Genomic DNA, 17,176 nt, shown 5'->3' on the forward strand with positions numbered 1-17,176 from the left:
CCCAGGACTTATTTTATAACTGGGAGTTTATACTTTTTGAACACCTTCACCCATTTCCACTCCTACCCCCCTCTGGCAACCACTGATGTGTTTTGTTTCTGAGTTTGTTTTTTAAGATTCCACATGTAAGTAAGACTGTGCAGTGTTTATCTTTCTAGGTATGACTTGTTTCACTTAGCGTAAAGTCCTCATGGTCCATGCATGTTGTCAAAATGGAAGGATTTCCTTCTTTTTTATGGCTGAATAATATTCCACTATATATATATATATATATATATATATATATAAATTTTCTTTATCCATTAATTCATTGATGGACACTTAGGTTATTTCCATGCTTTGGCTATTGTAAATAATGCTGCAGTGAACATGGGGGTGCAGATATCTCTATGATGTAGTTAATTTTTTTCCTTCAGATATATACCCAGAGGCAGAATTGCTGGATCATATGGTGGTTCTATTTTTAACCTTTTTGAGGAAACTTTTTAATGTTTTCTACAGTGCTGCACCAATTTACATTCCCTCCAACAGAGCACATCCTTCTCAACACATGTCTTGTCTTTTTTGATTATAGCCATTCTAACAGTATGTGATATTTCATTGTGGTTTTGTTTTTCATTTCCCTGATGATTAATGACATTGAGCATATTTTTATGTACCTGTTGGTCATTTTTATGTCTTCTTTGGGAAATGTCTATTTAGTTCCTTTGCCCATTTTTTTAATCAGATTTTTTTTTTTTTGGTATTGAGTCTTATGAGTTCTTTATATATTTTGGATATTAACTCCTTATCAGATATATGATTTGCAAATATTTTCTTCCATTCTGCAGGTTGCCTTTTCATTTTTTTTGATGGTTTCCTTTGCTAAGCAGAAGCTTTTTAGTTTAATATGGTCCTACTTGCTTATTTTTGCTTTTGTTGAATTTGCTTTTAATGTCAAATCCAAAAAATCATTGCCAAAACCGATGTCAAGGAGCTTACCCCCTATGTTTTCTTTTAGGTTTCAGGTCTTATATTCGAGTCTTTAATTTATTTTTTGATTTTTATCTAATTGTTTCATCCATGAATGATCATTTCTTTAGTTATTTTTTTAGGAGTTGCAAAAAGGTGCTTTTCTAACTCTGTCATTCTTGCCACATTAGCTGGAATTCTTTAAGGAAAAACTTTTTCCTTAACTAGGCTATTTGGTTACTCTGTAAAGGAATTTACCCAGGATAGACAGGATAAATATTTAATTGTTCTTCTTAAATGTTAATTTCAGAGTAAGGAGTTGTTGCCCTAGTTGCTTTCAGGGGTGACCAATGAGACAGACAGATAGATTGATTTTAGTATCCTTTTGAACATAAGGATTTATATATTCAATGTGTTTCAAACAATTGCAGTCATTACCCTTTTAGATGCACAAAATTTTAATCTTTGATCAGTGGGAATCCTTTCATGTTCCTCTTGTGTCCCATTGGCATGACCTCATTAATCTTCAGTAGCTTCCTTGCTGGTATGAGATGTTGAGGTTCATTTTGTGTATTTCCCTCCCCAGACATCAGTTATTCCTCTAAAGAGCCCTGGTTCCTTTTTGGGCGGGGGGATGGTGTTTAGAGACAAAAATCTGGGCACTAGTGATGCTTATTGTTTTGGGTTTGTCATTACTTCTAAGCCTTTTTAATGCTCAATAGTCAGGAAATACCTATTTTTACAAAGAAAACTCATGAAGTGATACTGCTATTTCCAACTTAAGTTTAACCTTACATAGACTTGGCATAATTTCTTTGGTTTTATTGTCGTTTCTTTCTTTTCTTATGTAGTTACTTATTATTTGTTCTATTCTACAACATATATAGTTTCAAAATATATTCTACAATGTATAAAGTATGGTCCTGAAATGTATATTCTACAATATAAAAATTTAATTTAAACAAAATAATACTGATATTACCACTGACAATAAGAATACGGAATGAAGTATAAGCTTTCTTTGCAGGTGTATTTGTCCTTAGAATTTATTCTACTTAGGGCAGACAGTCGAAATACTATGTTCTAAACACACTAGAGATAATTATTTTGTCTGTGATTATATCACCACTTGATATACAGTTACCTTATTTTGTTTCAGTTTGTTTGTCTCTATATAGTTATGTTTGCCAAAGAAACATTAGCAACATAATTCCAGGGCTAGTAAAAATGGTTTCCTATAGGGAGAAGAAAGGAATAGGTGGATGGAGGTGAGAATTCTTTGAATATACCTTGTTATACTATAGGTTTGAGCTTGTATTCATAGAAATGAGTTATATATTTTGAAAATTAAAATTAGATTAAAAGATTACCTACACCTTGAGGTGTCAAATAGTCTGATTGACATCTTCGCCCCAAATTTAGGGCGAAGTTTGGCTGGAGGTGTAAATTTGGAAGACTTATGTTTAAAGCAGTGAGGTGAATGAGATCACAGTGAGAGTGAGTGTAGATGGAGAAGAGGTCTGGGCCTGAGAACTGGAATATTCTGTCATGCAGACATCAGGAAAACAATAGGGATCCAGCAAAGGAGGCTGAAGGGTACCTAGTGAGTGAGAAGGAAAACCGGACGTATGTGGCGTCAGGAAGCTGCATGAGAAGGTGACTCAAGAAGCAGGAAGTGTCCACCTGCTCTTTCAGTCACATTTTGTATTGCTAGCTTTCTAGTATATCCTAAACCACAAGAGCGTATTTAAAGAGTTATAGGAGGTTGCTGAACTTAGGGAAATGGGAGATATTTAGAGTGGGAGGGGTTGTGCTCTGATAACGGGAAAGCAAGTCCAAGTTAGAAGAGAAATTCAAGTAAGCCAATTTTTGTAAACCCTTCACTCCTCGTCTAACTACCTTCTCACAACCTCAACCTTCTCAGTGGATTTTGTAAGTGTAAGTGGCACTCGGGATTTAAAATAGGATGAAGTTAAAATTTTAAGTTGAAAGAATAAGAATTAACAAAGAAAGTATTGTCTTTCATGAGTTGTAAAAAAAAATTCAGACAGAAAAGTGATACATCTTTTTAAAAAAGCCAATTAATCTGATAAATTTTATGATGGAAGGAAGGGACAATTACCATGCTAGAAAGTGAGGGCCGAGTGGGTAGTATAACTTCAGAGTATTCTGTACCCTGGACACATCGATCAAAGGCAAAATAAAAAAAAGGAGCAAGTCTGAGGGAGTCATTGCATTATGAGAAAAAGACTCCCTGTATTTCAATTCGTGACACCAGATCTCCTAAGGCAAAGTCAAGAGATGAAAGATATTGTAGTTGATACACACAGTGAATTCTATTAAAGGCTTCTTTTCATTTGTGAATTTTCTTCAAAGGTAAGTTTTGGGTATAAAGGATTTCATAGAAGGATGTGAAATACATGTGTGTGGGGGGAACTGTGTTCTCTTCTCAAGTCATGTAATGCAGCTGAAAGAAGAAAATGGAGAATGGAGCATAAGGAAGAAAACAGGAAAGGTACAAAGATGATGAGAGATTTGTTTGTATTCTTATTTTGATTAAATGATGTTTCTGCCTTTTTTGTTTTATAAACACACTTGGGTACTAAACATATCTAGAAGTTCCGTATTTTGATAATGGGTTGAGAATACATTCACAGAATTCTAAGGTTGTAATTCTTGGATTATAATTAAGCCCTGGGGATTTATATCCACAATTCAAGTGTTAGGATGGGGGTATTAAATGGTCTTAGTTTTCGGGTTTAGTTTCAGAGATCTATATTTTGCTTTTCAAAAACAGGATCAGGGACTTCCCTGGTGGTGCAGTGTTAAGAATCTGCCTGCCAATGCATGGGACATGGGTTCGAGCCCTGGTCCAGGAAGATCCCACATGCCGCCGAGCAACTAAGCCTGTGCGCCACAACCACTGACCTGCACTCTAGAGCCCACGAGCCACAACTACTGAGCTTGTGTGCCGTAGCTACCGAAGCCCGTGTGCCAAGAGCCCGTGCTCTGCAACAAGAGAAGCCACCGCAGTGAGAATCCTGCACACCACAGTGAATAGTAGCCCCCGATCGCCGCAACTAGAGAAAGCCCACACAGCAACGAAGACCCAACGCAGCCAAAAATAAATAAGTAAATAAGCAAATAAATAAATAAATAAATTTATTTTTAAAAAAGCCCCAAAAAACAAAAACAGGATCAGAAATGACCAAAGTAAAACATACTCAAATGCGGTAACTATGGGAAATGTAGAAAAGCACAAAGAAACAGCAAAATCACTTCAAATTTTTTTTACTGAAGTTGACCACTGTTCTTTCAGTACTTTTCTATGTGGATACTCACTTGTATACATAAATGTGTGTGTATGTTTAGTATTTACTTTTTACATAAAGTATTATGTTTTAGGTTAACATACTGTAGTATAAAATTCAGTTAAAATAGACTATAGTATTTCATAATATGATGTTCTTCATTTTTTTTAAATAATTATGTAATAAGAACTAAAGTGACACATTATATTTGATTTGGGGAATTAATATATATTAAAATGGCAGGATCATGAACAGAGATATTCAAGTTGTCTATTGCTGCATAAATGAACCATCCCAAAATTTAGTGGCTGAAATTAATTTATGATTATCTCTCACAGCTCTGGGGTTTGAAGGGCTGAGGGGTCATCTTGCTTAGGATTCGTCACAGAATTAAAGCCAGATAGTGACTGAGGATGAGTCCTCTGACACTTAATTACTCACATAACTGGTCTGACTTATGAGGTCTGGACATGGCATGTGTGGACAACTAGAAGCTGTCTAGGTATCTCTCTTTCCTTGCAGTCTTTCCATGTGCCTAGCTTGGGTTTCCTCAAACCATGGCAGTCTCAAGGGAGGCACGTGTCCTAAATCGTGGTTGGCTTCTGCTGGGGCAAGCATTCCAAGAGGACTGGGCAGAAGCTTCAAAACTTTTTATGACCTAACCTCAGAAGATCCAGAATGTCACATTTATGCTACATTTTATTGGCAAGATTCAAGAAAAGAGGAATTAGATTCCACTGTCACAGGAGGAGTGGCAAAGAATTGGCAGCTATCTGTAACCTGCTGCAAGTGCCCTCATCCAATTTTAAAGTGGAATAATGCACTTCAGTTCCAACTTTCTATGATAGTAGACTCATACCAGCCATGGTGTATATTCATCTAACTACTGTTTGTGAACACGGACATTTAAAAATAAAAATGCTCTCAGTGTAATGTTGTATTCATCCTACTTTTTTTTTTTTTTTGCGGTACGCGGGCCTCTCACTGTTGTGGCCTCTCCCGTTGCGGAGCACAGGCTCCGGACGCGCAGGCTCAGCGGCCATGGCTCACGGGCCCAGCCACTCCGCGGCATGTGGGATCTTCCCGGACTGGGGCACGAACCCGTGTCCCCTGCATCGGCAGGCGGACTCTCAACCACTGCGCCACCAGGGAAGCCCTCATCCTACTTTTTAACCTTGAACGTTTTCTCATGCCTATAAATATTTTTATAAAAAATGTTTAAGGACTTCTTATTGCTCTGATGCAGTACTTCTTAAAAAATAGGTCTTTGCACAAGGATTATCTACTGGTGTTACTGTATTAATGACAAAATAGTTTAAATTGTTTACTCTAAATTGCAGAGAGGTTAAGCAAACCAATATAAAGGGCTAAAGTAACTAGAGATCTGCTAAAGGAAAGGTATAACTGCTGATGGCTCATTACTTAACTAGCCACTAGGGAACTGTAAATGATTTAGGAAGTCAACTAATCAGAGACATTTAAAGTGAATTCCTGTCTTAGTTGCTAAAAATAATTTCAACCTGGTGGAATTACTACTTTTTGATATATCCTTATAGAAGCTATGGTTTTGTTAGTATTATTTGGGTGAATTAATAACAGTAATGCACAGTTACTGAGTAGTTACTCTAAGGTAGACAGTGTGCTAAGAGTAGCTAGATGGAAGTGTCTAGGTAGTTGAAAATATGAGTCTAGTTCTTCACGACGTACATAGATACCAGTAGGGGTGAATTGTTCTGTGGTCATTATAGGCTTGGGAGATGATGGGTTAAATAAAGTTAAGTCTGCTGTGTTTAGGTCATCTTGGTGCTTGTTGTTTGCTTTAAGTATTTTGAATATTTAGGAAGGTATGTATAGTATCTATACAACTGTTTTTCCTAAACATAATTCACAACAGGTTTCTTTAGTCTGATCAAAATGTGGGCATAGCATTGCATAGCATATTGGGGAATATTGGTTGGAGATTACATGAGAATTTAAGAGTTGGACTTGGGAGTCTTTTATAGGGGTTAGGAAAAGTTGAGATTGCTAAGAGGGAAAGTTTAAATTTGATATTGAAGGGAAGGATAGAGTTGAGGTAGAAGCTTGAAGAGGAAGCAAGGTTGAGGACTAGGTATTGTTTGACTGCGTCTGGGGCACAGGGAGGGCTGGAGAGAAGGAAGGAGAGGGAGAAGAGAAAAGGTAGAGAATAGGTAGAGAGACTAATAGGGGTAAAGTCTTAAGGAAGCATGAACGAATAGGGTCAGAAGCATAGGTGGTGGATTAGTCTTAGCAGTATGGGTGTTCCATTTTGGGAGACAGTCATTGGTGATGGAGGAAGAGAGGGAATTTTGAGGGAAGGGAAATAAAATCCCTAAAGTGTTTGAAATATAAAATTTTAAATGTGGGCAGTTAGTATTAATAGGCATTCTGATGCAGTAATGAAAGCAAAGAAGAATAAACCTTAGTTTAATTTTGAATTTACTAAGATGTACAATCCATTTTCCAGTTACTGTTTACACATCCATGTAGAGTGCGTAGTTGGGAGGCAAAAACTGATCTAAAGAGGATTTACCTTTCCTTTACCTAGGAAGAAACTCAAGATGAAATTCTATTTTAATGTCTTGATTTTGGTCACGTTAACTGCTGTGTGCTCAGGCCTTAGACAATGCCTGGCACATAGTAGAGACTCAGTAAGTATTTTTAGAATGTTGTTGAGTGATGAATGAATGTTAGACACAGCCACAGTACAGCAATAGGGTCCACGTGCTGCACATGGGTTTCCTTTGAGCTCTTTCAAACTTGTGTGCATGAACGAAAAGACTAAGCTCTTGAGAGGACTTGACAGTAAACTCTGTTGCTGGAGGGAGCTGGTTAGGGACTCTGTGGGCTGAAGAAGTGGTACAGTCCGTGCAGTGGCCCTCCTCTGAAAGGTGGTGCTGACCTGTGCTGGGAGCTCGGAGCAGTGTGGCACGAGGGCCAGAGCCTGAGGCAGCAGGTCCAGGCAGATGGAGGAGGACCGGGTTCAGACAGTGTACAGGGTTCTGAGGCTCAGTGGCAGCTGGAGCACTCGAGTCTGCGAGACACCAGACCTTTTTTTTTTTTTAAAGAAGATGTTGGGGGTAGGAGTTTAGTAATTTATTTATTTATTTTTGCTGTGTTGGGTCTTCATTTCTGTGCGAGGGCTTTCTCTAGTTGTGGCAAGTGGGGGCCACTCTTCATCGCGGTGCACGGGCCTCTGACTATCGCGGCCTCTCTTGTTGCGGAGCACAGGCTCCAGATGCACAGGCTCAGTAGTTGTGGCTCAGGGGCCTAGTTGCTCTGCAGCATGTGGGATCCTCCCAGACCAGGGCTCGAACCCATGTCCCCTGCATTAGCAGGCAGATTCTCAACCACTGCGCCACCAGGGAAGCCCCACCAGACCTTTTTTAGGAATGCATAATCCACTCGAATTCTTGGAGCATGCAAGTAAAGAGCCTCCAGGAGGTAAAACTGGCTTTCCTTTTAGCATGGTGCATGGAGCCTTGAGTAGGATTTAATTTAATTTGGAGAAATAATGGCATGGTGACATATTTGCACCATGGTTGTTTTGGACTAGTTCATACTTATTACATAGTAAGGATTCCAAGGAATTAATAATTTTCATTATATCATAGCCGTAAGAAAATTTTAATCAAATCTAACTCTGTCATCCTCCCAACGCCCAGCATAGCGCTGAAATAGAGTTTGGGCTACATTTCAAACAACAAACACTATATCCTTTAAGAGGAAGAAAGAAGAGAAATATTTAATTTTGGAATACGTGTAGGCAGTGGATCATGGCCATGAAAGGCCCAAAAGAGTGGAAATTTAAGGTAAGAAAAGAAAAAAATTAGATGAGTTAGAAAGAATGCTTTGAGGGCTTCCCTGGTGGCGCAGTGGTTGAGAGTCCGCCTGCCGATGCAGGCGACATGGGTTCGTGCTCCGGTCCGGGAAGATCCCACATGCTGCGGAGCGGCTAGGCCCATGAGCCATGGCTGCTAAGCCTGCACGTCCGGAGCCTGTGCTCCGCAACGGGAGAGGCCACAACAGTGAGAGGCCCACGTACCACAAAAAAAAAAAAAAAAAAAAAAAAAAGAAAGAATGCTTTGAGAAAAGCACAGATATAGTTACCAAGCACGTTTATGAAAGCAAGAAAGAGTAAAGTCAATATAGTTATTAGGCATTTACTTTTCTGTAAAGATGAGTTTAAATCAAACCTAACAAATATGTTATTTATAATGAAAAATCAGAAGATCTTTTAAAATGTTTTATACAGCTCAGACCCATCTCAACGATCTATTAATGATAAACTCCTGGGCTTTCCCTGAACTGGAAGAATTTCAAACTTTGACATAGAATTTTGAAATGATGCTTTGATAGATGTTATAATGTTAATAACATCTATCAGAACATTAGTCAAAATCCAGCCTGAAATGAGTTTACTCTGGAGTCAGTGGCACTTCCGGAGGGTGCTTAACAGTATATAATGAGTTCAGTGAAGAGTATTTTAGCATTTGGAAGTTTTGACCTACTTGATAGGGATACTTTTGTAATCTACAAAGTGTTGTAGAGATTTATCAAAATGGATTTTTGGCTTTATTGTGCTGCTTTTTATTTGTAAACCATTCTGTGTAATTGGACAGTGTGAGAAGCTTAATCTCAGTGATTTCCCTTAGAGATACAAGTATATAGACAAAACATGGTAGCATACTGAGGTGACATTAAATCTATTTCTCACAAGTACAGTGTGTGTGAGACAGATGGAGAAATAAATATTGAAAGGTCATTGGCTTCAAACTTTTTGGGATGGAAATGTTTGTAATCCAGTCTTAAATTTTACAAGTTTCGAAGTTGCTGAGGACTATGGGCGTTGAAGGAAGAGTAGAAGGTGTTCAGACATTTTGGTTTCAGATTAATTTTGTTTTAACATTAAAATTTTGAACAGTTCTGAGGCCCTATGGAAAATTGTTAATTGAAGGAGTTGGGTTTCTAAATTTGTTTAAATTAGAAGAGGACTCCTGGCAGTTGTAACAGATTGCATGGCACGTAATACCTTACAAATGGGAAAGAGGAATTACTCATCTGGACCATAGGTGATTTTCTATCATTTTACCTAATTCATCTGAACATTACATATTTAGGCAGTGTAGTTACTTTAAAGAAGCTATTTACTTTACCTTAACAAAATTTTGGTGAGACCAAAGAACTAAAGGCTTTTTTTCCCCTTTTTCTTTTTTTTCCCCATATATTGTTTAGCTCACACAATTCAGTTTTGTTTCAAACTTAATAAGTGAAAGGGTTTAACAGAAAACAGAATGTTACGAACAAAATTAAATAAAAGCCTACTTTTCATTAAAACAAAAGTAAAAATGATAATAAATTTTAAAAAACCTCCCTTCTGCTTGGAAACAAGAGAAAACCCAGCTCTTCTAAGTAATCCTTGTTTTACCGAGGAACTAATATCTGCAGTAACAAAATTTTTAGAATATCATAACAGCAAAAACTTAGCGTATCAAAACCTATGAGATGCAGCCACAGCTATTCCTGTAGCAAAACCATAGCTGTAGAGGCTAAGGAGTAATGAAAACTAAAATAATTTTTAATTTATGAATCTTAAAAAAATACTATAATAAACCAGTCAGGAGAGAAATTGATAAAGATTAAAGAAAAAATAGGTGAATTCAGAAACAGAAAATTTGTGGACTTGGTAAATAAATCCAAGGTCAAATTAGCCAGATAAAGTCAGTAGACTTATTACTTCATTTTACAGATGAGGAAAGTAGACTCACAAGGGTAAGTGACTGCCTGAAGTGGCTCAAGAGTTTTATTAACAGAAGCAGTAATGAGCTTATGCACATATAACTTCAAAGAAATTGAGGAGCAAAATCTGAAATTGTTAATTAACCAACCATTTGGCTACATATCTTCATAATGACCCTATATTTTATTCTATTAGACTTCCATATGTATCCCTGAAAGATACCTATCTTCCAAGGATACATATGGAAGTATCTGCATCTTTCAATTAGATTCCATAGACAAGTTATTACAGATTTACAATACTATATCTAGAAAATGTTTTGATGCTTGATTTAGTTTTTTTTTTTTTTTTGCGGTACGCGGGACTCTCACTGTTGTGGCCTCTCCCATTGCGGAGCACAGGCTCCGGACGCGCAGGCTCAGCGGCCATGGCTCACGGGCCCAGCCGCTCTGCGGCACGTGAGATCCTCCCGGACCGGGGCACAAACCCGCGTCCCTTGCATCGGCAGGCGGACTCTCAACCACTGCGCCACCAGGGAAGCCCTGATGCTTGATATAGTTTTTAATGAGTGGATGGATGGATGAAAGGAAGTTGAACTTGTTTGATTTAAAGGAAAGCAATAAGAAGCTTAAAAAATAAAAGGATAGTTGGCTGCACATAGTGACATCCTTCCAAAGAGTATAGTATGGAAAGGGGCAGAGGCAGGGGCTAGTAACTATGCAGTGGAGAATCTGACAAATAGTACCTCAGTCAGGCGATCAAGGGTGGCAGCAGCAGTGATGTCATTCTGATAGACTGTACCTTGGACACCATGTGATGAGAGTGTCACTATGTCTGAAGTCTTCCCCATAACCCCAGTCTAATCATGAAAAAGTCATCAGAGGAATTTCAGTTGAAGAACATTCTACAAAATACCTGGCCAGTACTTTTCAAAACTGCCAAGGTCGTCAAAAATAAGAAAAGTCTGAGAAACTGTCACAGCCAAGAGGAGCCTAAGAAAACATGACCACTAAATGTAACATGGTACCCTGGATGAGATCCTGGAACAGAAAAAAGACATTCGGTAAAAATTAAAGAAAATCAGAATAAAGTGTTGACTTTAATTAGTTAAAATATGTGTTTTGTTTTTCTATTTCATTATGAAAATGATTAATATTTATTTAGAAACCATGATATAAAGTCATGGTGATGACCCAGCAGAAGCCAGGTGGTTAAAGGCATGTAGTGTTTAAGCCTGAAGATATCACTGGGCTCTAGCACAAAGCGGCTGTGGCAGGGGTTTTGACCTCAAGACACCGTCAGGGCCTCTTGGTCTGTCTTCTGTTTTTCTACCCTTTTTTTTTTTTCCCTCAGGAGGAACCTCACTTTACTACAGATAGAATACAAACCAATTCTTCTAACTCTGAAAAGTACTCTCTTTCTGGGTTGATAGGTTGGACCAGGAGGGTGGGCATTTCCCACGTTCCCAGACCTCCCTTCTACCTATGCTTCCCATGCCAGGTACAGTGTTGTAGAGGTAAGTTGATATTGTGGTTCAAGTTTTGCAGGTCATCCAGGAACATCAGGAACCCCATTATTTTGTTCTTCAAATACTGTGTTGCAGTTCATTCCCCTTCCGACCTTGAAGTTAGAACCCATGATGGGTTTTCATTGTGCTTTTTGAACTTTCCTAGGTTCTCAACGTTTGCATTTACCACAAACATCCTCCTTTCATTCTATTGTTGCTGCTGTGAGGGTGAGTGGGTGGGAGGATGGGCTTTACACGGGCAGTCTAGTATACCCAATCTATTTCCTTTGGTCTCTTGACCATGTGGACGTTGAAGGCCTAGAGCCTGGAATCTGGCACTTGGTGGCATGCTGGGATGATTTCCTTCCCCTGAACCTTACAATTACCCTAGTGCTGTAGCTGTTCTTTTTTCCTCCCTTTAACAGTTGAGGGAACTTGAGGCCCAGAGAAGGGAATTGATTTTTCCAAAGTCACCCAGCTGGGAAGATGGTTGAGACTAGAGTAGAGCCCATGTCTGACTCCAGAGCCAGTACTTACCTCCTGGTTTAGAGGCATCTAGGGGCTCATAACCCCCAGAGGCCTTGGCAGTGTCCAGCTTCAGGCTTCATAGCATCTATAGCAGGATCTTCAGGTATAACAGGAATGCTTTCCCGTTGTCTTATAAAATCAAATTCCTGAAACTGCAGGGAGGCAGTCTGCAAAGTGTGTGAGTGTGTGTATCCATATGTATGTGTGGGCACACACTTGTGCTTGTTTTTCTACCTTTGATTGGCATAAATAGTCTGAGGAGACATTGGCAGGGTACTGGAGAGCAAATTGTCTGTCTAAATAACAGCTGCTGGACAGATCCAGCCAATAGATGTCATGTAAAAATGTGGACTCAGATTTGCCAGTTCTGTAATTTTTCAAAATAGTCTAGAAATCCATTTTTTAAAATGCAAAATCTTCACATTTGATCTTGGCAAAAATTCTTTCAGTGTTATTTTGTAAACACAGTTTAGACTAAAAAACACACATCTCTAGGCTTCTTTGGGTTGAAACCTCTGGGTTTATATCATGAACCTCTCTCCCTTACCTGCCGTGAGTGCAAATAATTCATTTAGAAAATACAAGCACCTACCTGCTCAGTAAAAACAGATGATATTCATTAACTAGGTACAGAATAGAAAGAAACTCACACAAAGTGACTGAGAGAACCTTTCCCCACCTTTTTTCTTTAGGTTAATACTGAATCTCAGAGGAAAGACGAGAACTATTAGAGCTCTCATAGTGAGATCTTAATTTCAAGAAAATTACTCTTGTGACTTTTGTCTTTGAGTTCTATGAAGAATTAAAAATCGTATTTGTAGAGAGTTATGGGTGGCAAAAATCTATCTTTAAATTCTCATAACCTCTTTTCATAATTTGAGAAATGGTTTATAGATTGTTTTGGAAGATGGAGGGGTGCCATCTAATGGTGGTTCAAGAAACCTTCCTTTAGACACAGGATCCTTGTATTTCAAAGGAGCAAAAAGTATGTCTTACTGCTCCTTGACAGCTGCCTTTCACACACTCAGATTTGGCGGCTGCGTGAACATATCTTGACTTAATTTATTGCTTCTGAGTTTGTCTCAAAGGGTTTAGTATAGTGAATCTTTCATTTTGCGTTTTGCCAAAGTGGCGTTGAGAGAGCACAGTTGAAATCCATAATCTTCTAGAGCTCCACATATGTGCTCTAGAACTGAAGCATCTCTACACTGTTCATCCTTTTTCCTTGATGGGCATTTGTAATCCAGATATGAGCAGCTTGAATGGTTTTTGTGATATGCTTATTTGGTGACTTATGAAAATGAGAGTACATGATCTCGTGGAAAATGAAGAAATTTTACATAGAAGATAGATTCCAGAGTAAATACCAAAGCAACTTGGAGGTAACAGAGACTATAAAGAGAATAGAAAATTTAAAAAAATAAGTATTTTCTGAAAGGTAAAAAAACGTTTAATGGGTTAAAGGAAGAAGAACAGGATACCACTAAATTCTTAGAAATTGAAAACAGAGGGGCATAAATTAAAAAAAATTAGAATAATTGAAATTTAATGATGAATTAAATTCTCTGAAAGGGCAGAAATCAAAGGATTGGAAATTAGAATTAAAGATTAGAAAATCAGAGGGTTAGTCAGAGAATACCAATATCAAATAATAGGAGTTTTAGGATGAAAGAACAGTGAAAATGGAAGGAGGATAAATCATTGTGAAATAATATAAGAAAAATTTCCAGGTCTGAAGGATGTGTGTCAGATTGAAAGGAACTGGCTGAGTGCTTAGCCAAATGGACAAAAATAAACCCATTCCAAGAAAAATCCTCTGCAATTTCATAACACTTTTGGACAAAGAGGAGAACATTCCAGAGAGGGGATGACATAAATATGCAAACACATATAATACTTCAGAATCAGAATGATTTTGGATTTCTTAACAGCAACACTGTTCCATTGAAAACAATGGAACAAGGCTTTCAAAATAATGAAAGAAAACTGTTTTTACCTAAAATTCTATACCCAGTGAAAGTATTAAGTGGAAGATTAATATTATGGTAATTTCTAATATGCAAGACCTAAAACATTTATCTCTACACACCCTTTCTTGGGAAGTTACTGGAGGATGTTCTCCATCAAAACAAGGGAATAAACCAAGTAAACCAAAAAAGAGGAAAACATTGAATCAGCAAACAGGACATCAAACACAGGAAAGAATCAAAGGGAATCCCAGGATGACGTTAAAGGGGATCTCAAGATGACTCTTGTGTTTCAGGTGTAGAGATCATGCTTAATGTAGGTCTTAATTAATGTAGGTTTTATAATGTGTGATCTAGGAAGGTGCAGGTTTCCAGATTTGTGTGTACCGTTCCCTAGAGGGTGAATTGATAGGTATAGTAAAAGTCAGCAGAAACCATCATTTTATTGATGAGATCTACAATGTTGACGGGGATGTAGTTGAGACGATAAATATGTTCCCATTATGAATGTCTACATCGAAGCCTAGTATTTACTTCTCTGTTAACCACTGTCTTGAAAAAATGTGTTGATTCCTGTAGTCTGTATGGAGAAGAAAGCAGAATTCGTTGCAGGCATTTTCTCCTATAGACATATATATATTTTTTTATGTGGACCATTTTTTTTTTAAAGTCTTTATTGAATTTGTTACAATATATCTTCTGTTTTTATGTTTTTGGTTTTTTGGCCACGAGGAGGCATATGGGATCTTAGCTCCCCAACCAGGGACTGAACCTGCATCTCCTGCATTGGAAGGTGAGGTCTTAACCACTGGACCGCCAGGGAAGTCCCTAGACATACATTTTAATACGTGTATAATAGATTCTCTCATGAGAGACAGACGACATTGATAACTGTAATGGACTGTGGGTAGAAGAGGCATTTGGCAGGTGGGGGCTGGTGTGAGGGAGACTGTTTATTGTTTAATTTTTGTTCCTTTTTAATATTGTACCACCTCTACATATGTTAAAGATGAATAAAAATATATTCCTTAAAATTGTAAAGTAAGTAAAAAATAAAGGTAAGAAACATCCTTTATAGTCTGAATAACTATGAGACTATTCCCTTTATCATTTTTTTTTTTTTAAGATTTATTTATTTATTTGGCTGCGTTGGGTCTTTGCTGTGCGTGGGCTTTCTCTAGTTGCGGCCAGCAGGGGCTACTCTTCATTGCGGTGTGCGGGTTTCTCATTGTGGTGGCTTCTCTTGTGGCGGAGTACGGGCTCTAGGCGTGTGGGCTAGTTGTGGCATGCAGGCTCAGTAGTTGTGGCTCACGGGCTCTAGAGCACAGGCTCAGTAGTTGTGACGCACGGGCTTAGTTGCTCCGCGGCATGTGGGTCTTCCCGGACCAGGGCTTGAATCCCTTTCCCCAGCATTGGCGGGCAGATTCTTAACCACTGCGCCACCAGGGAAGTCCCTCCCTTTATCATTTAAAAGTATTTAGCATTTCCTCAATTTGTAACGTTAGATTATTTTGCTTTTGAAAGTTGCACATTTAAATTCTATTTTGGTATGGAAGAAGGAAACGGCTAATTTTTTGTAGTACTCGCCAAATACCAGTAACACAGATTAAGAATTCTTAGAGGCTGAATAATTGATGATATGAATGATGAAACTTCTCTTGTTCCACAGGAGTAATTCTATAGTTTTAGAATGCTCTTTAGTAAATGTAATAGAATTCAAGTAATTCTAAACTTGAAAACCTTGCTCCATTAGGATCATATTTTCAGTATGAATTACCTGGTGGTCACACCGTGGGAAGATGCTTGCTATGGCATTGACAAGGCAACAGCTGAAGCTGAAAGGTCAATGTATCTCTTCAATTCATCACTAGTAATGTTTGTCTTTTCACCTTCTCCTGTCATTCACAGAGGTTGTACGGTTTTTATTGTGAAACTTAAAAAGACCAAATTACCTTTCACATTGATGAAGGGTTATGTATGAAAGTTGATCACTTCAAAATCATCAAAATCAGTTGAATTCTCCTGTTTTTCTTTACACTGTCGTCTATTGGGTCCTGATTCTCATTTATATATTTTATTCTATTTTGTTTATACAGACTTATCGAAACTTAAAGTAGAAGACTATTCCCATTTATTCAAAATATAGTATACTTGCTACCTTTTCTGAGGTACCTATTAATAAGAGGCAAGGTGGGAGGAAGGTAATATCCTAGATAAACAGAATTTAGAATTCAGTGATTATTACAACTTATTGTGGGGGCAGGTATTTTTTTATAAATGAAATTTAGTATGTTTCTGTGCTAAGTAATACAAGTGAGGAATGAAATTAGCAAATACCAGTAGATTTTCAGAAGGGAAGAAGAGCTAGGCATCAGGGAAAAAAGCAAGAGAAAGGAATTAATGCCTGGCTAATTTGAAGAAGCATGATATTGGGGTTCCTTAGGACAATCAGAAGGGCATTAACTTTTTCAGAATGCTGAATCAGTGTGGTATACTCCTGTCCTGCTTTGTTCTATTGTGAAAGCATTTTTGGTTTGTCTATGTGTTCTAAATTTCCTCACTAGTAATTGTCCATTTCAAGGTGGAGGAGATAATATTGTAGATGGTGGTAATAATTGCATGAGAACAGGAAAGATAGCTGGTGTGGTGTCCTTTCACAAATGTTTAGAAAAGACCATGGCTGTTGAGTGTGAGAGGGGAGGAGGAGGGATCTTCCACTTGGTGTATCCTGACATGAGTTCACAATATCACAGGTTTGAATTTAATGGATAAATGTTGATGCTGGAAGTGACCGAATATCCAAACCAAGCTGGCTATAGCAGAAAATGTAATTTATTGCCTCAGCAACTGAAAAGGCAAGGGTAAAACTGGATTCAGGAACCTGAGCTCGATTATCAAGACTTGGCTCTTCTCCACCTCTTAGATCTGTCTTTGGCTGTGTTGGCTTCATTTTCAGACTTCAGAGAAAACTGGCCCCAATCAACATGATCCTGAGTCCAGCAGTAGAGGGAATCTGCATCTTTATGCTTAAGCAAAAGTCTCAGAATTGTCTTTAAAAATTTTTTTTTAAATTTTATATTGGACTATAGTTGATTTACAAGGTTGTGTTAGTTTCAGGTGTACAGCAAAGTGATTCAGTTTATACATATACATA

At 38.0% G+C, this 17,176-nt stretch overlaps 1 protein-coding gene across 1 annotated transcript in view; it reads left to right on the plus strand.

Annotated features, from left to right (window-relative positions):
• The window catches only part of ADGRV1 (adhesion G protein-coupled receptor V1), a 564,972-nt gene that overhangs the window by 18,327 nt on the left and 529,469 nt on the right, over positions 1-17,176 (plus strand). The window contains exons 2-3 of the mRNA XM_060146321.1: positions 11,453-11,536; positions 12,950-13,040. Of these exons, the coding sequence (XP_060002304.1) occupies positions 11,453-11,536; positions 12,950-13,040 (175 nt within the window). The remainder of the gene's footprint in view (positions 1-11,452; positions 11,537-12,949; positions 13,041-17,176) is intronic.

This window comes from Lagenorhynchus albirostris, chromosome 3, assembly GCF_949774975.1.
Source record: "Lagenorhynchus albirostris chromosome 3, mLagAlb1.1, whole genome shotgun sequence".
In the NCBI taxonomy this organism is placed as follows: Eukaryota; Metazoa; Chordata; class Mammalia; order Artiodactyla; family Delphinidae; genus Lagenorhynchus; species Lagenorhynchus albirostris.